This window comes from Salmo salar, chromosome ssa12 (genome assembly GCF_905237065.1).
Source record: "Salmo salar chromosome ssa12, Ssal_v3.1, whole genome shotgun sequence".
NCBI classification, from domain to species: Eukaryota; Metazoa; Chordata; class Actinopteri; order Salmoniformes; family Salmonidae; genus Salmo; species Salmo salar.
In genome coordinates, this window is record NC_059453.1 from 55,252,381 (window position 1) to 55,280,378 (window position 27,998).

The window sequence follows — 27,998 nt, forward strand, 5'->3', positions numbered from 1 at the left end:
ATAGTCTACATGTGAAAATGTATGTCATTCAGACACTCAGTGTGGAAGTCCTAGACGTATGAGGGTTGTGTCAGGGGCCACGTGAATGACACACTCCCTGAGACCTGAGTGGGGAGGAGGGAAGGGGGGCTGGACTTTTTATGAAGGTCGGACGGTCGAGGGAGGTGGGGCGGAAGAGTGATGAGCGGCAGAGGATGGACGGACGACAGGATGGATGGCTGGAAGTGGAGAGGGATGTCATTCATCGCGCAGCTATCCCCTGGCCTGTTAGACTGATCTCCGGTCACGTATAGCTCGTGTGTGTTCCTCAGTAAAAACAGTGCAGGAGTAGGATGTCAGTAAAGTCCCCGTAGCCACACACGCATGCACACACACACACACACACACTGAACAAACAGATGAATGGGTCCATTAAGTCAAACTCTTACTAACCTCTCAAGTCAAAGGTCATAAATCCTGAGTAAGTTGCTCAACACTGTAGTACATTATACAAATCCTAAGCAACTTGGGAATGAACAGACACACACACACACACACACACACACACACACACACACACACACACACACACACACACACACACACACACACACACACACACACACACACACACACACACACACACACAGTTCTGTGTGCCATGCCATCCACAGTGACTAGCTATGACCCTGTTAGCTAGCAGTGTAGCCGGGAGGCAGAGTGACTAGGGAAGTGTTGTGTTATGCCCTAATGCTACACTACTACTGCAGGCTTGCTCAGTACAGCACACTCACTACCCATCTAGGGCACTGCTGTTCTGCCCTTCAGCCATGTTGGGCACTTAACCTAGAAAACCACTGCCCTAGTCGCCCAGCTGCTCAATCGACTCTGATACGGCCTCAAATAACGGAGTTCCACATGAACTCGGTGTCATAACGATGACTTTAAAAAAAACACGTTCACTTTTTTGACGTGTGTTATGTCATTGTTACAACAGTGTTCTTTAGCCCTTATAAAGATTCATTCAATGATTGCTGAAGTGTGTGTGGGGGCGGGGCCCTGTGTGTGTATACCATGGCCCTTGCAGACAAGGCATTTTGTCAACGCATGGCATCTTTTGTCTGTGCGTGCATGCATGTGCATGTTAGTGTGTGTATGTGTGTGTAAGTTTGTATTTATTTGTGTAATGTGTGTGCGTGTGTGTGTGTGCGTGTGTGTGTCTCCCGTGGGAGTTCTATGCGGTATACTCAGTGTTCTCTCCTCAGGGCTGTCTGTGCTTAAACAGCAGTAAAGGCAAGAGAAAAAAAGAGGGATGAGATCTTCTAGTCTTTTACATCTTCCCGGTCTGTGTGCTCTGCTGCTCCACTCTCTCTTTTCCAGTTTTTTCTCCCGTGGTGAGCATGCTGTAAACCTGGGACCACGGCTGTAAACCTGGGACCATGGCTGTAAACCTGGGGCCATGGCTGTAAACCTGGGGCCATGGCTGTAAACCTGGGGCCATGGCTGCCTGGCTCACAGACAACACAGTTCTTTAAAAACACTCCATGAAACAACAGTGGCATGAGACGAGTGTGTTTGGCTCTGTGTCAGATGCACAAGCATGCACACACACACTGTATCGACACACACACACAGTCCGAGGTGTGTAGTGTTTGTGAGGTATTCCTCTACTCCCTTACTGTCTTCCTGCGTTGAGGCAAACAAAGGGATAAGTGAAGCATCAGATCTGAATAGAAAGAGAGGGTTTTTTGGTACTGAGCTTCTGAGACTCCTCGTTTTCCACTGATTTTCCACATGAATCATCTAAATGTGTATTTTTTCTCTCTCTCTCCCTTTACAGGTCTGAGCAGTTAGCGTTTTAATCAGCGAGGACACAGAGGGTTTCGTCGACACATTGACGTAAGTCTCAGAAGCATTGTGTCTGTCTGTGTCTGTCTGTGTGCGTGCATGCATGCGTGCGTGTGCATTCATGCATGCGAGTGTCTTGATGTTCACTGGTCTTTGTCCAGACCTTGTCTCTCTCCCTCAGACTGATACGACCCTGACAGGCCTGTCTGTCTGTCTGTCTGTCTGTCTGTCTGTCTGTCTGTCTGTCTGTCTGTCTGTCTGTCTGTCTGTCTGTCTGTCTGTCTGTCTGTCTGTCTGTCTGTCTGTCTGTCTGTCTGCTATTGTTGTCTGCTTCACCTCAATCCAACTGTGTGTGCTTTCACGTGTGTGTGTGTGTGTGTGTGTGTGTGTGTGTGTGTGTGTGTGTGTGTGTGTGTGTGTGTGTGTGTGTGTGTGTGTGTGTGTGTGTGTGTGTGTGTGTGTGTGTGTGTGTGTGTGTGTGTGTGTGTGTGTGTGTGTGTGTGTGTGTGTGTGTGTGTGTGTGTGTCTGTACTGTGACAGCTGAGGAGCTGGTAAGGTGAAAGGAGCAACCGAGTGTTTCAATTCAGACAATTTTTTTTTTTTTTGGGGGGGGGGGGATGTAAAAGTGTAGGATTGGAGGGATGTGTGTCTGAGACCCGTCTTTACTGTGTGACTGTGTAGTGGGGTGGAATGGGGTGGTTTGGGGGGCTGAGGGTAATTGTGTGTGATGGGTACTGGGGTATTTTTAGAGCTGGAACAGGGAACGCTGCCTCTGGCCTGACTGGGGGAGAAGGGAGGGAGGCAGGGGTAGTTAGTGTGTCAATGCCTAGGGCACTGCCACTGTCTGAAAGAGACAGACCAGGGCAGAGAGATAGAGAGAAAAAGAGATGGAGAGAGGGGGGGATAAATAGAAAGGCAGAGAGAGAGGGGGAAAGCGAAATTGAGAGAGAGAGAGAGAGAGAGAGAGAGAGAGAGAGAGAGAGAGAGAGAGAGAGAGAGAGAGAGAGGGCCTTGGGTACCAGGGTTTACCCTCACACTGCCATGTTGTTGTGGGCTGTGCGTCATTAACCCCCTTCTGACATGCGATAATAATCCCCCAGCACAGGAACACACACACACACCCTCAGTCATACACATCCACTTGTTTCCATTCTATAGTCAAAGCACTAGATCAGCACTCATAGTCTTGGATACAGTCTACAGTCTAGATGTCATGTATTACCCATCCACAGATGGGCCTTCTTACTTTAGCTCTCAGGGGGAAAATGTCCTCTCCAAAACACTCTTCTGTGTTCTAACGAAGCAGAGTGTCACAGATAAATTGCATGCCACCATAAACTGAAATAGCTCTACCGGGCGAGATCACTCCAGCTGCTAATGCACACCTGCACCAGGTTATGAAGGGTAGAAGAGGTTCTCTAACACAGAGAGACTACATGCCAGCAGAGACAGAGAGATAGCAAGTTTAACTGCACTACCTGCTATTCCAATCTGTTAGCCTGTGTAATAGGGGGTTGGAATAGCTAATTGGGGATGGTGGGAGGGGGGGGCTTTAGGTGCATTAGGCACACACTGGCACTTCGCACTCTCAGGCACGCACACACACACACACACACACACACACCCCCTCCACTACACCAAAGCTTATTAATTTCACCTACTCAGCCCTGTCTCTGAGGTCCATTATCCCACAAGAGCTCCATTAGCCTTCATCACGTACCCTCAGAATGGCATAATGGAACAACCCATTACCGTCACACAACCAGATTAGGTAGCAATGACACGGGTAGAGCAACAGCAACGGAGGGTGGAAAACATACACTACATGACCAAACGTATGTGGACACCTGCTTGTCGAACATCACATTTCAAAATCGTGGACAATATGGAGGTTGTGCCCCCTTTGCTGCTATAACAGCCTTCACTCTTCTGGGAAGGCTTTCCATTATATGTTGGAACATTGCTGCGGGGACTTGCTTCCATTCAGCCACAAGAGCATTAGTGAGGTCAGGCACACAGTCAGCGTTCCAATTCATCCCAAAGGTTTTCGATGGGGTTGAGGTCAGGCTCTGTGCAGGCCAGTCAAGATCTTCCACACTGGGCATTGTCATGCTGAAACCGGAAAAGGGCCTTCTCCAAACTGTTGCCACAAAGTTGGAAGCACATAATTGTCTAGAATGTCATTGTACGCTGTAGCGTTAAGATTTCCCTTCACTGGAACTAAGGGGCCTAGCCCGAACCATTAAGAACAGCCGCAGACCATTATTCCTCCTCCACCAACTTTACAGTTGGCACTATGCATTCGGGCAGGTAGCGTTCGCCTAGCATCCGCCAAACCCAGATTAGTCCGTTGGACTGACAGATGGTGAATCGTGATTCATCAGTCCAGAGAACGCGTTGCCACTGCTCCAGAGTCCAATGGCGGCGAGCTTTACACCACTCCAGCCGATGCTTGGCATTGCTCATGGTGATCATAGGCTTGTGTGCGGCTGCTCGGCCATGGAAACCCATTTCATGAAGCTTTCATGAAGCTTCCCAACAACAGCACTTACAGTAGACCGGGGTAGCTCTAGCAGGGCAGAAATTTGACGAACTGACTTGTTGCCACGTTGAAAGCAACTGAGCTCTTCAGGAAGACCATTTTTCTGTCAATGTTTGTCTATGGAGATTGCATGGCTGTGTGCTCGATTTTATGCACCTGTCAGCAACGGGTGTGGCTGAAATTGCCTAATCCACTAATTTTAAGGGGTGTCCACATACTTTTGTATATATAGTGTATTTGCCTGGGACTGGTAAATGCTCTGTATATAAATAAATGGAGACAAAGGCTGCACATCCCAAATGGCAACCTATTCCCTATGTGGTGCACTACTTTTGACCTGGGAACAGAAGTCTCCGGTCAAAAGTAGTCCACTGTATAGGGAATCAGGTGCCATTTGGGATGCAGTCTCTAAGAGCAGTTGATGGGACATGGATCCATTTGGACAGATAGTCTCAACACATCAAATATTTATAAAATGTATGCCGTAACCAGTGTCACACAAAATATGAAAGGCAGAAATAGCTGTAGAATCCTTTCAAATAAATCACACCAAGTCCTCCTACCAAGGAAATGATTAGAAAACTAAGAAATCTAAACTGAATATCCCCTGAATATACTTTACGGTAGAAGCTTATTTTAAACAGTTGTACTTATGAATTATAAAGTGTATTATTTCAATGGGGATAAGTGACATAGGGTTTATTTTAAGAAATTGCCTTTTTTAAATAATGGAAGAACATGTGCATAATTTAGATAGTAATTCTGCATAATAGTGTAATTTAGCATGCTAGTTTTCCGCTTAATTGATGCTAATTGTCGTAATTTTAATACTTTGGTTAATGTTGTTATCTGTATATGTTATAATGTTCATGGTGAATATTCAAATCCGCTTTCAACACCTTTTTACTGAGCCCACACACACACACACACATGTGGACGCAGTCACACACACACACACAAATGCACACACACACACACATTTGCAAACTACGGAACTCACACACACTGAAGAGCACAGACATACACACAATGGAGTTTACACATGAACAGAATCTGCAGCTACACATATACTAGCTTATCAGCAAATCAGATAGCAACTCACACCCACCTACCTCGCTGCGCCCATGCTGTGCCCGGACTGAGCCTGCTGTCCTCGCTCACCTTCTTTCCTGCAGCCGGGACTTAGTTCCCGTCTCCACCCAACAGCCATGGCCTGCTCCACACTGAGCCCTGACCTCGCATCCTCCATTGCGGTTGACCGGGCCATGTTCCTAACTGCGATCTTCCTATCGTCACATTCTAGGTCACGTACGCCCACCAGCACCTCCGTTCCTACTACACCACCATCAGGACATGCCTCAGCGGCCTCCAATGCGTGCAGTACACGCTCCTACTCAGGGGCATCCGTAAGAGGCAACCACCATCAACAGCGACCCATCACCTTCCATATCCCCTCCGTCAGTATCACTGCTCTCAGGACGCTTCCCGTATCCTCACACTCACCATCTTCAATTTCCTTCTCTGCACCTCTTCTACTACCGTTCTCTTCGGAGTCTCTATTCAGACAGAGACCTCCCCATCACCAGACGCAGGTTCCAATCACGCCTGAAGTCATCCGAACCCGACTACAATTACATCCACTCAAACCCAATTGCATGTCCGATACGCCCAACAAACCCTCATCGGGCCCACATCTGATTTCACCACGTTTGAGATCAACCTCCACCATCACCCGCTAGCCAACGCACCAACAATCCAGCCCTCCAGAAACTTCCGGCAAATCCTCATGCCCACATTCGTGCACATTCGACAAGCAGAAGGCTAAAATCCTTATGTACACCTCCAGTTGGCTGGATGTTCCTTTTGGGCGGACCAGCTCAACCTAGCAAAATCTATCAACAACGACCCTTTCTGACATGTTTGTCAGATGGCGAGAAGCTGAACTCCTGAAACCAGGCAGAACTTGGCGACAGTATGTTTCCTCTCTTGCCATCTCCTTATGGAAACGTCATGGTAAACATTATTTGCCCGACAATGACAGCAATGGAGTTGGCAAGAGCACAAACAGATCTGGAGCCAGGCTAGGCGGAACTAGCCATGCCCTTCCAGCAGTGATATACACTGACCCTTCTGTTCTCTAATAGAAGTTAAACCAATTCAAGGCTTTCCTCTGTGATTCCACATGAGTGAAATCAACTCTTATCTTATCTTTGGTGTGGAGGACAAAAGGAAGATCACACTTAAACATACTGTAGCTGCGCTCATGTTATGGCTTGATCTGTTATGAAATGCTGTTTGTTCTTATTCTCAAGGAGGACACACACAACACACACACACTCCAGAAGCCAAAAGAAGTTGGTCTTCAATGCTAGGTCAAGCATAGCTACATCTGACTTTGGGATCAAAAATACCTGTTGCACCAACCAAAATAAGACTCGTCGTAGCTAAGTCCGGCGTAAGCAATACTCGTTCATGAGATGCGATGCGCCATAACGATGGTTGCTAGGCAGCGCCTGTTACTAGGCTGTTACCGTCCTTGTGGCCGTTCTAAACTTTGCGAGGCATGTCCCATCACTTTGCAAAGCCCACCACTATGCATGCACGTTTTCTTAACCACAACTGGCTGGATCAATCAATAATCACTGTGGGAATGAATATCGCTAAATGATGAAAATATTGGAATAAAGTAGGCTAATGCCATTGAAGACATTTGTCATATTGTTGCTTACTGAAATTCCCAGTCATCTGACCATTTTAAATACTTTAAAGAATTGCCATATGGTCAACTACAATTTCAGCACAGTTATGATTGGGACAGTGTTATCTCGCTGCTTTGAGACAAGGGTGGGGACTTGTCTTGATAAACCAATCAATGTCAGATTTTTGTTTTCACGGAATCTCCATTTGGATATTTCGGTTTGGAAAATGTTGCTAAATGAATCTTTAGTCTAATTTGCTTGTCTAACAGTGTTATTAGAACGGTAGGGCAGACAGCAGGGTAGACTTACCCCAGGTTTCCACCCCTAGGGCCCAGTGATAGAACTAGTCCTGACCTGATTGTTGTGAAGCCTCTGTAAACTACTGCATATCTACTAGGTCACCTCTGTTTATGTGTATCTGCTAGGTCACCTAGAAAAGCCAATAACCTATATCTGCAACGCAGCCCTACATTCTTAGGAAAAAAAGTGCTATCTAGAACCTAAAGGGGTTCTTCGACTGTCTCCATAGGAGAACCATTTGAAGAACACTTTTTGTTTCCAGGTAGAACCCTTTTGGTTCCAGGTAGAACTATTTTGGGTTCCATGTAGAGCTCTTTCTACAGAGGGTTCTGCATGGAACCAAAACGGGTTCTACCAGGGACTAAAAAGGGTTATTCTAATGGTTCTCCTATGGAGCCCCTTTCGGGAACCCTTTTTTTCTAACAGTGTATATTAGGATCTTTAGAGAGTGTAGATACTAGTATGCTATAGGGGGAACTATAGTGACCTATATTGATGCTCTCACGTGCATGTGATACTGGAGAGAAGGAAAGAGAGAGACAGTGTTGGGGAGTAGAGCAAGACATTCATATGTCTTTCCTTTGTTTTCTCCAATCGTTCCATCATCCATCCTACCATTTTTTCATCCAGCTATGTGTGGGGGGGGTGTCTGCCTCTGTGTGGTCATCAGTGCATTCATCAGTGCATTCATCCATGGGCTCACGAGTGGCGCATCTCAGTGCTAGAGGTGTCACTACAGACCCTGGTTCGATTCCAGGCTGTATCACATCCGGCTGTGATTGGGAGTCCCATAGGGCGGCGCACAATTGGCATAGCGTCGTCCGGGTTGGGTTGGCTGGAGTAGGCCATCATTGTAAATAAGAATTTGTTCCTAACTGACTAGCCTAGTTAAATACAGGTTAAATAAAAAAAAAATAAGTGTGTGTGTATGTGCACGCCCATCTGTGTGTGTGTGTCAGATGAAGCCAAAGGAATGCTGGAATATCTGTATCCTCCTCCCCAGGGGCAGATTAGGTATTTTGTAGCATGGTGTTTAGTTGACATATCACCAGATGGTTTATGCATGGGAGTGTGTGTGTGGGTCACGCACAGGTTTTGTATGAGAATTGGGTATTACCCCAGGGGTAACAAGCTGTTGTAGTCTAATCGCTGTAAAATGCATCTATTATTTACAGTTTCCACTAAGTGTGGTTTATTTAAGTATATCGTCATTTAGTATTTCGTAATGTATTTAGTTGGTTGAAATGGAGGGGAATGTTGAATGAAAAGTCAGTGTCTTCAGCTGCTGTGTGATTGAGTGGGGTTGGTTAAGGGTCTGGGTTTGAGGGGCAGGGTGTATGGGGCTAGTGGGCTGAGATGGTACCCTCTTCTATGTTATGGTACTCTGGGTCTTTAGGCCGGGGGGAGTGGAGGAACAGGGCCCTGGGAGTCTGGACTATTGTGGGAGAAAGAGGGTCGGGGGGTTAGTGCTGGGCCTGGGGACTGGGGTACTGATTCTACATTTACATTTTACATTAAAGTCATTTAGCAGACGCTCTTATCCAGAGCGACTTACAAATTGGTGGATTCACCTTATGATATCCAGTGGAACAACCACTTTACAATAGTGCATCTAAATATTTTAGGGGGGGGGTTAGAAGGATTACTTTATCCTATCCTAGGTATTCCTTAAAAAGGTGGGGTTTCAGGTGTCTCCGGAAGGTGGTGATTGACTCCGCTGTCCTGGCGTCGTGAGGGAGCTTGTTCCACCATTGGGGTGCCAGAGCAGCGAACAGTTTTGACTGGGCTGAGCGGGAACTGTGCTTCCTCAGAGGTAGGGAGGCGAGCAGGCCAGAGGTGGATGAGCGCAGTGCCCTTGTTTGGGTGTAGGGCCTGATCAGAGCCTGAAGGTACGGAGGTGCCGTTCCCCTCAGAGCTCCGTAGGCAAGCACCATGGTCTTGTAGCGGATGCGAGCTTCAACAGGAAGCCAGTGGAGAGAGCGGAGGAGTGGGGTGACGTGAGAGAACTTGGGAAGGTTGAACACCAGACGGGCTGCGGCGTTCTGGATGAGTTGTAGGGGTTTAATGGCACAGGCAGGGAGCCCAGCCAACAGCGAGTTGCAGTAATCCAGACGGGAGATGACAAGTGCCTGGATTAGGACCTGCGCCGCTTCCTGTGTGAGGCAGGGTCGTACTCTGCGAATGTTGTAGAGCATGAACCTACAGGATCGGGTCACCGCCTTGATGTTAGTAGAGAACGACAGGGTGTTGTCCAGGGTCACGCCAAGGTTCTTAGCACTCTGGGAGGAGGACACAATGGAGTTGTCAACCGTGATGGCGAGATCATGGAACGGGCAGTCCTTCCCCGGGAGGAAGAGCAGCTCCGTCTTGCCGAGGTTCAGCTTGAGGTGGTGATCCGTCATCCACACTGATATGTCTGCCAGACATGCAGAGATGCGATTCGCCACCTGGTTATCAGAAGGGGGAAAGGAGAAGATTAATTGTGTGTCGTCTGCATAGCAATGATAGGAGAGACCATGTGAGGATATGACAGAGCCAAGTGACTTGGTGTATAGCGAGAATAGGAGAGGGCCTAGAACAGAGCCCTGGGGGACACCAGTGGTGAGAGCACGTGGTGCGGAGACAGATTCTCGCCACGCCACCTGGTAGGAGCGACCTGTCAGGTAGGACGCAATCCAAGCGTGGGCCGCGCCGGAGATGCTGGTACCAGTAATGGTTTGGGGTGATGTGGTAGTGGAGGAGAGGGGGATACTGGTCTGTGTGATGTCTACATCTCTCCTCTCTCTGGAGCTTGTCTATGGGCAGCTCTCTCTGGGGAGCCAGGGCCTCAGCTTCAGATGTAGACCAGCCACACTCACACACTGAAAACACATCTCTCTCTCTCTCTCTCTCTCTCTCTCTCTCTCTCTCTCTCTCTCTCTCTCATAGGTCAGAGACGTATCAGGAATTGTGACGGGAGAGGAGAAACAGAGGGGAGAGATGTTGGCGCAGGGCGGGCCTTGGGCCCTGTCTGTCATATCACTGGTCCTGCTGCTGTGGCAAGAAGTGTCTGCTATCGATGTTCCTCTCGATTGTAAGTCCAACAACCACATCGCAAACACATAGCTGGCATTTATTACGGTAAAGCTACCATTTAGGTCGTTAAAAAAAGCATGCAACAACACCATTCTAACCCACTGGTGTAGAGACACCTAACTGTGACAGCTTTCAGAAGGAATTCCACAGCAAATCAACGTCTTTAATATACTGTAAGATCAAGTGATGTCGAAGATGTATAACTCAACACAGTGGTCCTGTCTTTACATCTGCAGATCTAGCTTCATAGCCAGTGATATCTTGAACAATAGGTTTGGAGCTCACCATCCCCCATCTTACACACTCGCACGCACGCACACACACACACACACACACACACACACACACACACACACACACACACACACACACACACACACACACACACACGCACGCACGCACACATGCACACACACACGATACTGATGGTACCTTATGGTAATAGCACTTTTTTTTTTCATTATTTTGCTTTAAGCCTTCCCCGAACCATAGCCCTAACCTTAACCACTCTGAATGAATGTTTTAACCCTGTAACCAAGCGGAACTCATGGTGACGTTCATCCATAATACGTTGTATTTCGAAGGGACGCTATGAGATCTTGTTACACACACACTCCAATACCAGGCCATCGTAACATGTGTGAAAGCTGAAAGCTCCCGACTATAGTGTCCCATCGGACTGACTCCAGTGGGAATAAGAAACAAAGACACAAAGTGAAAGAGAGCTAGCCTTTTCTCTCCTTTCGTTCTCGGTTTTTGTTAAAAAGGACAATAATAGTTGAGAATGTCTCACAGTGGCATTATGAAAAATGATTTGATAGCAGATAAAGCCCCATGGGCACCTGCTATGCGGTGGTCAAACACAGACATATGTGAGCACACACACACACACACACACACACACGCACACACACGCACACACGCACACACCACTTATTGTCTACCTCTTTATGTGCCTCAAACACACAGGGTATGGACACACATTCACACACGGCCATCAGCTGTCATCACCTCTGTAGTCTCCACCTCATCTCCCCCCTACGGCGCCGTCTTTCTCAATGTCTCTTTATACCCCACAACCTTTCACCCGCGCCCTCAGGAAGCTCTATTGATTAGTGTCAGACAGAGGACACACACAACGGGGGGAGAGAGAGGGAGAGAGAAGCCCCCACAGAGAAAAATACATAATACCCTTGTAACCCCTTCGACCTCTCACAAATATATTCATCACCAGTGAGACAGAGATAAAGAGATGAGAAGAGCGAGAGAGAGAGGCAGAGAGAGGGAAAGCGAGACAGAGAGATGGAAAGAGAGACAGAGAGAGAGAGAGAAAAGGAGACAGAGATACAGAAAAGGGGCTGTCTGAAAACAGGTGATTTTACAGCCCTGGGGCCTTATTTATCAATGTTGTGTATGCAGAAAATATGCCCCAAAACACGTGTCCACCTATTTTCATATAAAAGTTTCCATTTATAAAACAGAACTTTACGTGAGAATGTGCTTATCCTCCCGCAGACTTTAGACCATGTATACGCACAGTTTCTAGTAGTTGAAGTATTGCGTTGCAAGAAGGCAAAAGTAGCCTAGTAGCCTTGTGCAAACGGGGAATATATGATGACTTATTCTTTAAAAAAAAATCAGGTAGCTAAATTTAATAACAAGATGGAATACTTTTCTGTTGGTGAGAAGCGGGAACGTCTTTTTTTAAATATTTACTTTCTAAAATAATTAGAAATAGGCATTTATTTCCTATTATTTATTTCATTTCCATGATTGCAGAATTCTATTGATGAGGGTTGTCATGTCCTTCTTAGATTCTTTCCCTTCACCCTTCCCCTACACCTCCTATGTGACCATGGCTTATTCTGACCAAATAAAAGATCTGGGGGGATTTGGTGTGTCACCTGTCTATGGGCAGCCATCCCCCCATAGCCGTGGAAACACACACACACACACACACACACACACACACACACACACACACACACACACACACACACACACACACACACACACACACACACACACACACACACTAGGAACATTACATCAAGGGGAGGGGAGGGACTCTCAATCAGACACACAGCCTTGGACCATTGTGTCAGCTATGTCAGTCATGGCCATTCCTAAAGAGTGCCATCAAGTCAACAAAAAACATCCGTTATGGAAATATATTATACACTTAAATGTACTGTTTTGTGATAATTCATGCAGTGGGAAATAATGAAATATATGTGTATTTTAGTTTCTCAATTATAGTACTATCACAGATTGTCCCAAATGTCTGCCCACTGGGTACAGACATCAATTGAATGTTTATTCCCCATTGGTTCATTTAATTTAAATGACGTGGAAACAACGTCGATTCAACCAGTGTGTGTCCAGTGGGTGGGGTCATCTTAGCTTGTTGTTATCGGACCATGCTGATGCTAGCAGGCTTTGACGATCATATAACCTCTCTCTTTTTCTCTCTCCGCTGCCCCCTCCCTGAAAACCAACCGTGTCGCCATGTGGAATCCATCAACAGGTAAGTTTTCATCTTATTGTGCTAATTTGTTTCAGGACATATTCACAGTCAGTGTAGTCACTCAACTTTCTACGCAACTAGCTAATCGTATAACTAATGTAAATGTGCTTTAGCTACATAACATGGATATAACAGTAGAAAAACGTTTTGTTGAGTAGAATAACATTGTTACCACATCCTTTTCTTTTATGACATACTTACTCCATAACAATAGAACTGATACTACTGTATGCGACTGGAACATTGTTGAATGCTGTAGACATGCTCTTGCTATAGGCCAATGTTTTAATGAACCCTCTAATATCACTAACAACAACTGCAACATCTATCTCTCGCCCTCTCTCTCTCTCTCTGTATATTTTCTTGCTCTCTCTGGGACTAACAGCAAAGATCCAGCAGGACCGTAAGTGTTTTTTTATTAACACAGTAGGGTCGTTCCACGAAATGAGTCCCTTTTGGGTAGTGTAACTCATTTTAACATTCTGTCATAAAGATCACACTTTCAATTTAATAAGGAACATGTTTCCCATCTCAAGAGGTTAAATAAATACAAACACTATAGTAAGTGCCTATTAAGTGCCAAATTAAATCAGCCATATATTTGTAACAGGGGGAATGGAAGCTTGTTGTGTGGAACTGGGAGGGGCAATTGAATGCAAGCTTCACAATGTCGTGTCTTTGGGGTACCATTAAACTGAAGACATGTTTATCAATTAACTCCCTGTAATTATTATCACGCGATTAAACTGATTAATCGTTTAATTGTAATTAACTAGGAGATCGGGGCACCAAGGAAAATATTCAGATTACAAAGTTATAATTTTCCTAATATAACTTTCCTACATTATAACATTATATATTATATTCTATTATAGTATAGGCCGATTATCTTCTGGTTTAAATGGTGTATTTTACCTCGCGTCCAGTCTCATTCCAAACGTCGTAAATTGTTGTATCTGCACGAACCCAGTCTTTACTAAAATCATCCATACATCAATTGTCTTAAAATCATTTATTTACTAAACTAAGTAATTCACAGAAAGTATACAAACAGTAATTATCGTCACAAAGAATTGGTAGAGTAATGTGCCCTAGTGGGCTAACAATGGGTCATAAAATGTTCAGCTGAGGAGACACACAGAGTTCATTAATATTAACAATTGACATGCTAATCCTTTGCACATGAACGCTCACTCATTTGGGAACAATTGCAATCAATATATATTTACGCTCAGTGTGTCGTCGGGATCCTTGTTGGAGCGTCGTTCTGTTGGAGAGTTTTGTCCGCGTTCTCTCTCTCTCTCTCTCTCGGTTAGAATGGATCTTTCAAAGCGACATTCATTAATGTCGTTATAGAATGGATGTTTCGTCGGTCTTCGCGTTCAATGATATAATTTCTAGCTGCAGACTATTAATTAATATCAAAGACTTGTTCTTATTCTGTCGGTATCAATAGTCTAAAAGTTAACCACGTGGTATAGTTCACTTTCAGTAGAGTACTTGGATGGTCAAACCTATTGGCCAACTCTCAATGGAGTGGAGGCCTGGTCTGTTAGAAAGTAAATCAGGGTATGGTTTTATAGTGAACATGTCACATGACGCCTGGTCCTGTCTGTGTCCCTGGGGGCGTGCCGATGACTGAGTTAAGCTTGGTACAGAAATACAATTCTATCACATTAACATCAGTACATAGCATCTCAATGTATTACAAAAAGCTTTATCCTTATTAATACATTCTATACAACCATGTGGATGCAAGTCTCAAGGCTGAGGTTATTATATAAACCATTTTATGGTAATATGGCTATATTGTCTCTTCTGAGTATCACAAAATTGTACCAAGCGGACCAGTTCGTAGCTGGATTCTTCACCAATCTTCCATACCTTCTCCAGAACACAAATGTCACTCGGTTCCCCAATTCTGTGAGTTGGAAGAATTTCCTGTGTCTCTCTATGGGCCGTGTGGCCAGAGATTCTTCTCTGGAATTTTACCACTCCTTCACACAGGGACTGGGTGGGGGAAGGTAGGTTGGGGGATGGTGCAAGGGGGAGGGGGTCAACTGTCCTCCCTGTACTCAAAGAGGCCAACGTCATGACAACAACAACAACAACAATTTGTAAAACATTTATAGACTGTCAATCTATGTAACGGCTGTCGGGAGAGAGAGTAGACCAAGGCGCAGCGGAGTTAGTGTTCATCATGATTTTAATTGACGAAAGAACACTACACAAAACAAAACTAGAAAACTGACTGCCAAACAGTCCTGTCAGGTGCAAAACACTAAACAGAAACAATTACCCACAAAACCCAAAGGAAAAACATGCTCCTTATGTGTGACTCCCAATCAGCAACAACGAACTTCAGCTGTGCCTGATTGGGAGCCACACACGGCCCAAAACAAAGAAATACAAAAAACCTAGAAAACGAACATAGAACGCCCACCCAATGTAACACCCTGGCCTAACCAAAATAAATAACAAAAAACCCCTCTCTATGGCCAAGGGCGTTACAGTATCCCCCCCCAAGGTGCGGACTCCGGCCGCAAAACCTGACACTGAAGGGGAGGGTCCGGGTGGGCCTTCTTACGGCGGCGGCTCAGGTGCGGGACGTGGCCTCTGCTCCACCCTCGGCGTCGCCCTCTTAGGTGGCGCACCTGGCCGCGCCGAAGGTCTGGTGGGCGACCCTGACTGCGCCCGGCTGGTGGGCGGTGATAGCTGCGCCCAGCTGGCGGGCGGCGATGGCTGCGTCCGGCTGGCGGGCGACCCTGGTTGCGCCTGGCTGGCGGGCAGTGATGGCTGCGCCCGGCTGGCGGGCGGTGATGACTGCGCCCGGCTGGCGGGCGGCGATGGCTGCGCCCGGCTGGCGGGCGACCCTGGTTGCGCCCGGCTGGCGGGCGTCCCTGGCTGCGCCCGGCTGGCGGGCGTCCCTGGCGGCTCCGGCGGCACTGACCCAGGATTCACCAGGCTGAGGAGACATGTAAGAGGCCTGGCCCTAGGCGCAGGCACAGGACTCACCGGGCTGGCGGGCGGCTCTGACTGCTCCGGACAGGCGGGCGGCTCTGGTGGCTCCGGACAGGCGGGCGGCTCCGGACAGGTGGGCGGCTCTGGCGGCTCCTGACTGGCGGGCGGCTCTGGCGGCTCCGGACTGGCGGGCGGCTCTGGCGGATCCGGACTGGCGGGCGGCTCTGGCGGATCCGGACTGGCGGGCGGCTCTGACGGCTCCGGACTGACGGGCGGCTCTGACGGCTCCGGACTGGCGGGCGGCTCTGGCGGCTCCTGACTGGCGGGCGGCTCTGGCGGGTCCAGACTGGCGGGCGGCTCTGGCGGCTCCGGACTGGCGGCTCCGGACTGGCAGGCAGCTCTGGCGGCTCCGGACTGGCGGGCAGCTCTGGCGGCTCTGGACTGGCGAGACCCACTGGAGGCCTAGTCCTAGGAGGCGGCACAGGACGGACCAGGATGGGGAGTCCCACTGGAGGCCTGGTCCGAGGAGGAGGCACAGGCTTAACCAGGATGGGGGGACCCACTGGAGGCCTAGTCCTAGGAGGCGGCACAGGACGGACCAGGATGGGGAGACCCACTGGAGGCCTGGTCCGAGGAGGAGGCACAGGCTTAACCAGGATGGGGAGACCCACTGGAGGCCTAGTCCTGGGAGGTGGCACAGGACGGACCAGGATGGGGAGACCCACTGGAGGCCTGGTCCGAGGAGGAGGCACAGGCTTAACCAGGATGGGGAGACCCACTGGAGGCCTAGTCCTGGGAGGTGGCACAGGACGGACCAGGCTGGAGAGATCCACTGGAGGCCTGGTCCGAGGAGGAGGCACAGGATAAACTGGGCTGTGGGGGAGCACTGGAGTTCTAGCCTTTACGCTCTTTACCCATACTCCAGACTGACTGCCCACTTTGGCCCGGCACGGGCGGAGAGCAGGCATTGGGCGAACTGGACCCTCCCAGCGCCCTGGAGACACAGTGCGCAGAGCCGGTGCAGGATACCCTGGCCCGAAAAGGCGCACTGGAGACCAGACGCGCTGAGCTGGCACAACCCGTGCTGGCTTGATGCCTGCACTCACATGGCACTTGCAGGGGGCTGGCCTATAGCGCACCGGGCTATGAACGCGTACTGGGGACACCGTGCGCTTTACCGCATAACACGGTGTCTGACCAGTACTGCGCTGCCTCCTGTAAGCACGGGGAGTTGGCTCAGGTCTACCGCCTGACTCCGCCAATCTCCCCTTTGTGCCCCCCCAACATTTTTTAGTGGGGCTGCCTCCTGTGTCCGTCGCTCTCCCTCGGCAGGTTGTTGCAGTGGTCAAATAATTGATCCCATGTCCAGTCAATCCTGGACTCCAACACCTCCAGCGACCAGGATGCCATGACTTCCCGAGCGCGCTGCTTCCTATAGTCCTCCTTGTGCTGCTCCTTCCTCTGCTGCTTGGTCCGTTTTTGGTGGGTAATTTTGTAACGGCTGTCGGGAGAGAGAGTAGACCAAGGCGCAGCGGAGTTAGTGTTCATCATGATTTTAATTGACGAAAGAACACTACACAAAACAAAATGAGAAAACTGATAGCCAAACAGTCCTGTCAGGTGCAAAACACTCAACAGAAACAATTACCCACAAAACCCAAAGTAAAAACATGCTCCTTATGTGTGACTCCCAATCAACAACAACGAACTTCAGCTGTGCTTGATTGGGAGCCACACACGGCCCAAAACAAAGAAATACAAAAAACCTAGAAAACGAACATAGAACGCCCACCCAATGTAACACCCTGGCCTAACCAAAATAAAGAACAAAAAACCCCTCTCTATGGCCAGGGCGTTACAATCTATGGGTAACAGGCATCCTGCTCGACCTACTCAGTGTTCCACCACAAACAAAAAACAGAAAATGGCCAAAAAGAGTAGAACGAGCTCACCTGCTTTTACACTAGGATTTTATGTTCAATGTTTCTTTTAAACAAAACATTTAAGGAATAGTCTGACCATATTCAAATGAGATTTCAGTTCACATAACAGGGTTGACGTTATGAGGGACAGGTTTTTAATTTTTTTTTAAATTAATTGCATAAAATAACACACAGAGTGCACAGATGGAAATGCTGGATTATTGCACTTTAGCAAGTCTTTATTAATATAAAAAAAATCAGATTTTTAAAATTATTATTTTGACTCATTTTGTGGATCACCCCAGAAATGCTTCTGTTGTGTCTGTTATAAAACTCATTTAGTTTAAAGTTTTATTTGTCAAATGCACAAGTACAGTGAAATGCTTAACTTGCAAGCCCTACCCAACAGCGCAGTTTTCAATATCAAAATAGTATAACTAATAATATATATACAGTACCAGTCAAAAGTTTGGATACACACCTACTCATTCAAAGGGTTTTCTTTATTTTTACTAATTTCTACATTGTAGAATAATAGTAAAGACATCAATGCTATGAAATACCACATATGGAAACATGTAGTACCAAAAAAGTGTTAAACAAATAAAAATATATTTTATATTCTTCAAAGTAGCCACCCTTTGCCTTGATGACAGCTTTGCACACTCTTGGTATTATCTCTACCAGCATCACCTGGAATGCTTTTCCAACAGACTTGAAGGAGTTCCCACATATGCTGAGCACTTGTTGGCTGCTTTTCCTTCATTCTGCAGTCAAACTCATCCCCAACCATCTCAATTGTGTTAAAGTCGGGTGATTGTGGAGGCCAGGTCATCTGATGCAGCACTCCATCATTCTCTTCCTTGGTCAAATAGCCCTTACACAGCCTGGAGGTGTGTTGGGCCTGTTAAAAAACAAATGATCCAACTAAGCGCAATCAGACAGGATGATGTGTTGCTGCAGAATGCTGTAGTAGCCATGCTGGTTAAGTGTGCCTTGAATTCTAAATAAATCACCAACAGTGTCACCATCAAAGCACCCCCACACCATCACACCTCCTCCTCCATGCTTCACGGTGGGAACTACACATGCTGAGATCATCCGTTCACCTACTCTGCGTCTCACAAAGACACAGCAGTTGGAACCAAAAATCGCTAATTTGGCCTCATCAGACCAAAGGACAGATTTGGTAGTGGTTTGGTGGTGGTTTGGTAGTGGTTTCACAACCACTTTGGTAGTGGTTTCTTCGCAGCAATTCGACCATGAAGGTCTGATTCACACAGTTTCCTCTTAACAGTTGATGTTGAGATGTGTCTGTTACTTAAACTCTGTGAAACATTTATTTGTGCTGCAATTTCAGAGGCTGGTAACTTATCCTCTGCAGCAAGGTAACTCTGGGTCATCCATTCCTGTGGCGGTCCTCATGAGAGCCAGTTTCATCATAGCGTTCGATGGTTTTTGCGACTTCACTTGAAGAAACTTTCAACGTTCTTGAAATGTTCTGGATTGACAACCTTCATGTCTTAAAGTAATGATGGACTGTCATTTCTCTTTGCTCATTTGAGCTGTTCTTGCCATAATATGGACTTGGTCTTTTACCAAATAGGGCTATCTTCTGTATACCACCCCTACCTTGTCACAACACAACTGATTGGCTCAAATGCATTGAGAAGGAAAAGAATGCCACAAATTAACTTTTAACAAGGCACACCTGTTAATTGAAATGCATTCCAGGTGACTACCTCATGAAGCTGGTTGAGAGAATGGGAAGTGTGCAAAGCCGTCATCAAGGCAAAGTGTGGCTACTTTGAAGAATCGAAAATATAAAATATATTTTGATTTGTTTAACCATTTCTTGGTTACTACATGATTCCGTATGTGTTATTTCATAATATTGGTGTCTTCACTATTATTCTACAGTGTAGAAAATAGTAAAAATATCAAAAAACTTTAATATTATGAAATAACACATACGGAATCATGTATATAATATATAATATAATACAAAAAACACAAGAAATAAGAAATAAGAGAGGGAGCTATATACAGGGTCAGTGCCATTAACAGATTTATAATGTGCAGGGATACTGGAGTATTTGATGGAAATATTTACAGTGCACTGGGAAAGTATTCAGACCCCTTAACTTTTTCCACATTTTGTTACGTTTCAGCCTTATTCTAAAATGGATTTAATTTTTTTATATATTTTTTTTCCCCCTCATCAATCTACACACAATACCCCATAATGACAAAGCAAAAAGATGTTTTAGAAATTTTTGCAAAAGTATTAAAAATAAAAAAAAACTTACATTTCACATTTATGTTCAGTTGAAGTCAGAAGTTTACATACACCTAAACTCAGTTTTTCACAATTCCTGACATTTAATCCTTGTAAGAATTCCCTGTCTTAGGTCAGTTAGGATCACCACTTTATTTTAAGAATGTGAAATGTCAGAATAATAGTAGAGAGAATGATTTATTTCAGATTTTATTTCTTTCATAACATTCCCAGTGGGTCAGAAGTTTACATACACTCAATTAGTATTTGGTAGCATTGCCTTAAAATTGTTTAACATGGGTCAAACGTTTCAGGTAGCCTTCCACAAGCTTCCCACAATAAGTTGGGTGAATTTTGGCCCATTCCTCCTGACAAAGCTGGTGTAACTGAATCAGGTTTGTCGGCCTCCTTTCTCACACAAGCATTTTCAAACAAATTTTCTATGGGATTGAGGTCAGGGCTTTGTGATGGCCACTTCAATACCTTGACTTGGTTGTCCTTAAGCCATTTTGCCACAACTTTGGAAGTATGCTTGGGGTCATTGTCCATTTAGAAGACCCATTTACGACCAAGCTTTAACTTCCTGACTGATGTCTTAATGTTGTTGCTTCAATATATCCACATAATTTTCCTCCCTCATGATGCCATCTATTTTGTGAAGTGCACGAGTCCCAGTCCCTCCTGCAGTAAAGCACCCCCACAACATGATGCTGCCACCCCCATGCTTCACGGTTGGGATGGTGTTCTTCGGCTTGCAAGCCTCCCCCTTTTTCCTCCAAACATAACGATGGCCAAACTCTTCTATTTTTGTTTCATCAGACCAGAGGACAATTCTCCAAAAAGTATGATCTTTGTCCCTAGTGCAGTTGCAAACTATAGTCTGGCTTTTTTATGGCAGTTTTGGAGCAGTGGCTTCTTCCTTGTTGAGCGGCCCTTCAGGTTATGTCGATATAGGACTCGTTTTACTGTGGATATAGATACTTTTGTGCCTGTTTCCTCCAGCATGTTCACAAGGTCCTTTGCTGTTGTTCTGGGATTGATTTGCACTTTTCGCACCAAAGTACGTTCATCTCAAGGAGACAGAACGCGTCTCCTACCTGAGCGGTATGACGGCTGCGTGGTCCCATGGTGTTTATACTTGCGTACTATTGTTTGTACAGATGAACGTGGTACCTTCAGGAGGCCTTGGCTGATTTCTTTTGATTTTCCCATGATGTCAAGCAAAGAGGCACTGAGTTGGAAGGTAGGCCTTGAAATACATCCACAGGTGCACCTCCAATTGACTCAAATTATGTCAATTATCCTATCAGAAGCTTCTAAAGCCATGACATCATTTTCTGGAATTTTCCAAGCTGTTTAAAGGCACAGTCAACTTAAATGTCTGACCCACTGGAATTGTAATACAGTGAATTATAAGTGAAATAATTTGTCTGTAAACAATTGTTGGAAAATTACTTGTGTCATGCACAAAGTTGATGTTCTAACCGACTTGCCAAAACTATAGTTTGTTAACAAGAAATTTGTGGAGTGGTTGAAAAACGAGTTTTAATGACTCCAACTTAAGTGTATGTAAACTTCTGATTTCAACTGTAAGTATTCAGACCCTTTACTTGGTACTTTGTTGATGCACCCTTGGCAGCAGTTACAGCCGCGAGTCTTCTTGGGTATGACACTACAAGCTTAGAACACCTGTATTTGGGGAGTTCCTCCCATTCTTCTCTGCAGATCCTCTCAAGCTCTGTCAGGTTGAATTGCTGCACAGCTATTTCAGGTCTCTCCAGATATGTTTGATCGGGTCTGGGCTCTGGATGGGCCACTCAAAGACATTCAGAGACTTTTCCTGAAGCCACTCCTGCGTTGTCATGGCTGTGTGCTTAGGGTTGTTGTCCTGTTGGAAGGTGAGCTTTCGCCCCAGTCCTAGGTCCTGAGTGCTCTGGAGCAGGTTTTCATTAAGGATCTCTCTGTACTTTGCTCCATTCATTTTTCCCTCGATCCTGACTAGTCACCCAGTCCCTGCTGCTGAAAAACATCCCCACAGCATGATGCTGCCACCACCATGCTTCACCGTAAGGATGGTGCCTGTTTCCTCCAGACGTGACGCTTGGCATTAAATCTTGGTTTCATCAGACCAGAGAGTCTTGTTTCTCATGGTCTGAGAGTCCTTTAGGTGCCTTTTGGCAAACTCCAAGCGTGCTGTCATGTGCCTTTTACTGAGGAGTGGCTTCCATCTGGCAATCTACAATACAAGCCTGATTGGGGGAGTGCTGCAGAGATGGTTGTCCTTCTGGAAGTTATTCCATATCCACATAGGAACTCTGGAGTTCTGTCAGAGTGACCATCGGGTTCTTGGTCACCTCCCTGAGCCAAGGCCCTTGTCAGTCGTCTGCTCAGTTTGGCCTGGCGGCCAGCTCTAGGAAGTGTCTTGGTGGTTCCAAACTTCTTCCATTTAGGAATAATGAAGGTCACTGTGTTTTTGGGGACCTTTGGTGCTGCAGAAATGTTTTGGTACCCTTCCCCACGTCTGGGCCTCGACACAATCCTGTTTCGGAGCTCTACAGACAATTCCTTCGACCTCATGGCTTGGTTTTTGCTCTGACATGCACTGTCAACTGTAGGACCTTATATAGACAGGTGTGTGTCTTTCCAAATCATGCCCAATCAATCAAGTTGTAGAAACATCTCAAGGATGATCAATTGAAACAGGATGCACCTGAGCTCAATTTCGAATCTCATAGCAAAGAGTCTGAATACTTATGTAAATAAGGTATTTCATTTTTTTTAATTTTTTTTATGAATTTGCAAAATGTCTAAAAACCTGTTTTCACTTTTTCATTATGGGCTATTGCGTGTACATTGATGAGGATTTTTTTTCATCCATTTTAGATTAAGACTGTAACGTAACAAAATGTGGAAAAGGTGAAGGGCTCTGAATACTTTCCGAATGCACTGTATATGTAGGCAGGGATTAGGAGAAAGTGACTGGTAGCAGGAGAAATAATAATAATCTCCTGGATATGGCCACAGTCCCGCCCCCCCGTCCCCCGAGGGGACTGGAATTGGTCAAACTCGCAGTTTAAAATGTACAAAATGATCTTCTTTCACTAAAAGCCATTGTCATGACTTTCTTACATGAAAGGGGAGGTGAACTTGGACCAGACAATCAATCTGAGATCGATTTAAGTTTCAGTCATGTTTTTTGGTTTGTTGCTTTAACCCCTGGAAACACAAACGGGTGGATGACTACAGTTGTTACCTATTCTATACATTTAAAGTAGTGCTTAACAACAGTTGCGTAACTGCTGGCAACCCCAAACTGAGGACATAGAGAGAATAGTAATGAGCGATGAAATCCCCTCGCTCTTTCCCTCTTACAGAAGATTCTCTATCTTGGCAAGGGAACTTCCGTCAGACTTGGGCTATTCCCTTTCAGACTGCGGTTACTCTGGACAAGATTTATGGAACACACAAATACACCCACACGGTCATTCCTCTCTCCCATCTTGGCACATCTTGGCAAGCGAGCTTTCCTTTCGACTGAGGCTATTTTGTACAGCGGGACGGCGCAAACTGTTTTCTTTGAGGCTGGGCCTGATTGCTGTGTAGTGTCAGTGCTGAGGCAGAAGGAGCAGAATGAGCCCCTAGCGCTCAGTGATCTAGAAGTGGAGCAGGGCAGAGAAACAGTGGGGAATCATCTGGCTTAAGTGGGGAATTAAATGTGCATAGAAGAGTGAGCACAGCTGTGTTAAGGCCAGAGGGAGGGGAGAATACACAGAGTCAATGGAACCAACTCATCTACACCGTAGCCTAATGCTCTCCTTTCTTCCTTCACTCCTCCTGGATATGGCCACAGTGTGAGTGTGTGAGCTGGGGGGGGGTTATAGTTCTTCATTAGAACAAAAGCCTGCACACACACACACACACACGCACGCACGCACGCACACACACACACACACCCACTGCAGCCCTCCAGCAGCAGGGTCGAAGAATGCTTCCTATACTTGTTCATATTTTATCTATATATTTTTAAATGTACACTACATGCCTACTAGGGCTAGGGGTAAGTTAGAGGTTATGAACATTCTCTCTCTCTCTTTTGTCTCTCTCTCTGTCCTTTGTCTCTCTCTTTCTCTCTCTCTCTCGGTACATTCTCTCTCTCCATTGTCTCGCTCTCTCTCCAGTGAAGCAGCCTCCCACCATTATGAAACAGTCATTGAAGGACTACATTGTTGATCCCAGAGATAACATCATCATTGAGTGTGAGGCCAAGGGGAACCCCGTGCCAACGTGAGTTACACACAAAGACCTCCTCTCATCCCTCCATCCTTCTTTCTGTCCATCCGTCATCTATCGCTTCTCTCATCCCTCCCTCCTCCACTCAGCTTGTCGTCTCTCATTTCCCGCACCCTCTCGCCTGCTCACTCTCTCTCTCTCTTTCTCTGATTATTCTTTTGTGTTTTTGTTTGTGCTTGTTTTGTTCCCTCTCCATCCTGCATACTTTCCTACTCTGTCGTTATCTCACACTCTACCACTCCTTTTCTCCCTGCTGGAGCTGGGTGTTTCCACTTGTTCTCTCTCTCATTCTTTCTCGCTCTCATATTCACTCTTTTTTTCTCCCTGTTTATATCTTGTCTCATTTCTCTCAACCCCCCCTCTCGATCTGCCCTACTGTTACCTTACCATGGCCTTTCTCTCTCTCTCTGACAGTGACAGTTATACAGTGTGACAGTCATTAGTTTGAGCATGAATAGGTCAGCACTGCTCTGCAGTGTGCCATCCTGCACCCCATCTCACCACCTACCCTCCACCTTCGACCCCATTCCAACCCCCACCTGAACCTTGTCAGCATCCCAAACCTATCGCCTACACTCCACCCACCCCTGCCCCTACCCCATAACCCATGACAGCCATCCAGCCACCCCCCATATTCCCAAGCTGACAAGTGCCCTGCTATCCAGACCTGACAAGTGCTTTCACCTTGCTTCCTCCTCTCTCTTTGTCTCCACTCCTCCCCTCGCCTACTCCTCTCCCTTGTCCCTCCACCGCTGGTCATGCCATCATAATAGGAACACACTGAACTATGTTGACTTTACCCCCTCCTCCTTCTCCACCTCCACCACCTCCTCCTCCTTCTCCCACTCCGCCACCTCCTCCTCCTTCTCCCACTCCACCACCTCCTCCTTCTCCCACTCCACCACCTCCTCCTTCTCCCACTCTACCACCTTCTCCCACCACCACCTCCTCCTTCTCCCACTCTACCACCTTCTCCCACTACACCACCTCCTCCTTCTCCCAGTCCACCACCTTCTCCCACTCCACCACCTCCTCCTTCTCCCACTCCACCACCTTCTCCCACTCCACCACCTCCTTCTCCCACTCCACCACCTTCTCCCACTCCATCACCACCTCCTCTTTCTCCCACTCCACCACCTCCTCATTCTCCCACTCCGCCACCTCCTCCCCCTCCTCCTACCCCACACCAACTCACCAGCAGCACCCACACTGCCCTCCCCTATGCCTCAACCTGATATGCCAGCCTGTGTCCCCTTCAAACCATTATTCTACCTCCCCCTGCTCCCCTCACTCCCCCTTCTCTCTCATGCCATCAGATGGGCTAATACGGACCCACTGACACACACACACGCATGCACACCCACACGCACACACGCACGCACACACAGACACACACACACACACACACACACACACCCATGTTGCGTAACCAGGCCCTGACCAGCTGAGGACAGTGGTCTCATTCAGGGGTGCTTTTTGTTTGTTTCGAGGCACATTGAGGGTTTACATAAAACACACTCATAACAAACACACAATACACACACATACAAATGCACACACACACACACCCCATTCAAAATCCTATTTTCCCTAACCCCTAACCCTAAACCTAACCCTAACCCATACTCTTACCCTAACCCTAACCTTGACCCAAAAACCTAACATCAACCCTAACCCTAAACCTAACCCTAGCTCCTAACCCAAACCTTAAAACTAACCCTAGTTCCTAACCCTAACCCTTAATGTAATTCTAACCCTAACACTAATTCTAATCTTCACCCTAAACACCCTAGAAATAGCATTTGACCTCGTGGGGACTAATAAAATGTCACACACACACACACACACACACACACACACACACACACACACACACACACACACACACACACACACACACACACACACACACACACACACACACACACACACACACACACACACACACACACACACACACACACCTCTCCCTTCCTAGGAAAGTCATTGTGCTAGAATAATGCGGCCAGTTTACTATTCATGCTCATGAATCATTCAGAGAGGGATCGCTCACTCACTCAGTCCCAATCAGTCCTGTTGGCTCCCATACGGCCTCCTAGAGATACACCCATTGTCCCGCTCTAGTTGTGGTTCCATGACCCTGGTCCTACAGTCTGCCACAGACAGAGCTATGGGACTACAATCTACTCTGTCTGCTCTACTGTATGTTGAGTAAATATGACAGTAATCCCCTTTCAAAATAGCAGCCCTAGCAGTTATGTAACCACATTCTGTATTCATTCATTAACCAATCAGAAGAGCTTCTCAATCCAAAAACATTTTGTGTGGTTGCACAGGCACAGATTAAGTATTTTACTCCTGGCTCCCTAAAAGCATTATCAAATCAAGAGTCTCCTTTGAAAGTGCTTTTTTTTTATTTCAGGAGTCCTTAATCTGGAGTCCTTAATCTGTGTTCCGTGCAAATTGCTCAACTGCCCATTAGTGGTTGAGATAAAGAAGCATTAGACAATGCTTGACATAACAGACCTGGACCAGCTTCTCAGAGTAGGAGTGCTGATCTAGGAATAGTTTAGTCTTTTAGATCATAATACATAAGATTGCATGGACAGAGGGGACCTGATCCTGTACTGGGACACTTCATCTGAGACACTACATGAATACGGGCCCTGGACGAATTACTGAAGAATTTAGAGGTTTCTTACATCACTGACTAATCCTGCTTTATAGTTCTAGGATTGACCCAGTTGTTGTGTTCTGTTCTGTTTCCATGGCGTCTCAGGTTCTCATGGCGACGGAACGGGAAGTTCTTCAACGTGGGGAAGGATCCGCGGGTGACGATGCGGAAGCGCTCAGGAACGCTGGAAATCAGCTTCCGGAGCGGAGGGAGGCCAGAGGACTACGAGGGAGAATACCAGTGTTTTGCCTCCAACGACTTTGGAACGGCGCTGACCAGCAAGATCCTACTACGAGTGTCCAGTGAGGAGACTGTTTATATACACACATACACATGCACTCACACACACACAAACACACACACACATAGATAGATAGACACAAAGACATTTGCATGGACACAAAAAAACTATAGTCTACATTCTGAAATGTTAGCAAGTGAATATGACTTGTAATAATGATCTAAAACTCTCTCTCCCTCTGTCAGAGTCTCCTCTGTGGCCTAAGGAGGTGTTGGAGCCAGTGGTAGTAAGTGAGGGATCTCCCCTGGTCCTGGCCTGTAACCCTCCTCCTGGCCTGCCCCCTCCGCTCACCTTCTGGATGGACAGCGGTGAGTCTTGCTCTCTGTCTGTCTGTCTGTCTGTCTGTCTGTCTGTCTGTCTGTCTGTCTGTCTGTCTGTCTGTCTGTCTGTCTGTCTGTCTGTCTGTCTGTCTGTCTGTCTGTCTGTCTGTCTGTCTGTCTGTCTGTCTGTCTGTCTGTCTGTCTCTCCCTCTCTGACTCTCTGACTGTCTCTCTGTCTGTCTCTCTGTCTGTCTTTTTCTCTGTCTGTCTTTTTCTCTGTCTGTCTTTTTCTCTGTCTGTCTTTCTCTCTGTCTCTGTCTGTCTTCCTCTCTGTCTGTCTCT

At 46.6% G+C, this 27,998-nt stretch overlaps 1 protein-coding gene across 22 annotated transcripts in view; it reads left to right on the top strand.

Moving 5' to 3' along the window:
- Positions 1-27,998, top strand: part of nfasca (neurofascin homolog (chicken) a) — a 152,075-nt gene that overhangs the window by 74,687 nt on the left and 49,390 nt on the right. For 20 of the 22 annotated variants that reach the window (XR_006758023.1, XR_006758024.1, XR_006758025.1 and 17 more), the window contains exons 2-7: positions 1,820-1,878; positions 10,297-10,441; positions 13,356-13,373; positions 24,310-24,415; positions 27,201-27,397; positions 27,582-27,704. Coding sequence is in view for 19 of the 22 variants with exons in the window: in XM_014131783.2 (XP_013987258.1) it covers positions 10,348-10,441; positions 13,356-13,373; positions 24,310-24,415; positions 27,201-27,397; positions 27,582-27,704 (538 nt within the window). In the remaining 3 variants the exon portion in view is untranslated. The remainder of the gene's footprint in view (positions 1-1,819; positions 1,879-10,296; positions 10,442-13,355; positions 13,374-24,309; positions 24,416-27,200; positions 27,398-27,581; positions 27,705-27,998) is intronic. The other 2 variants (XM_045691513.1, XM_014131790.2) reach the window with 1 other exon arrangement.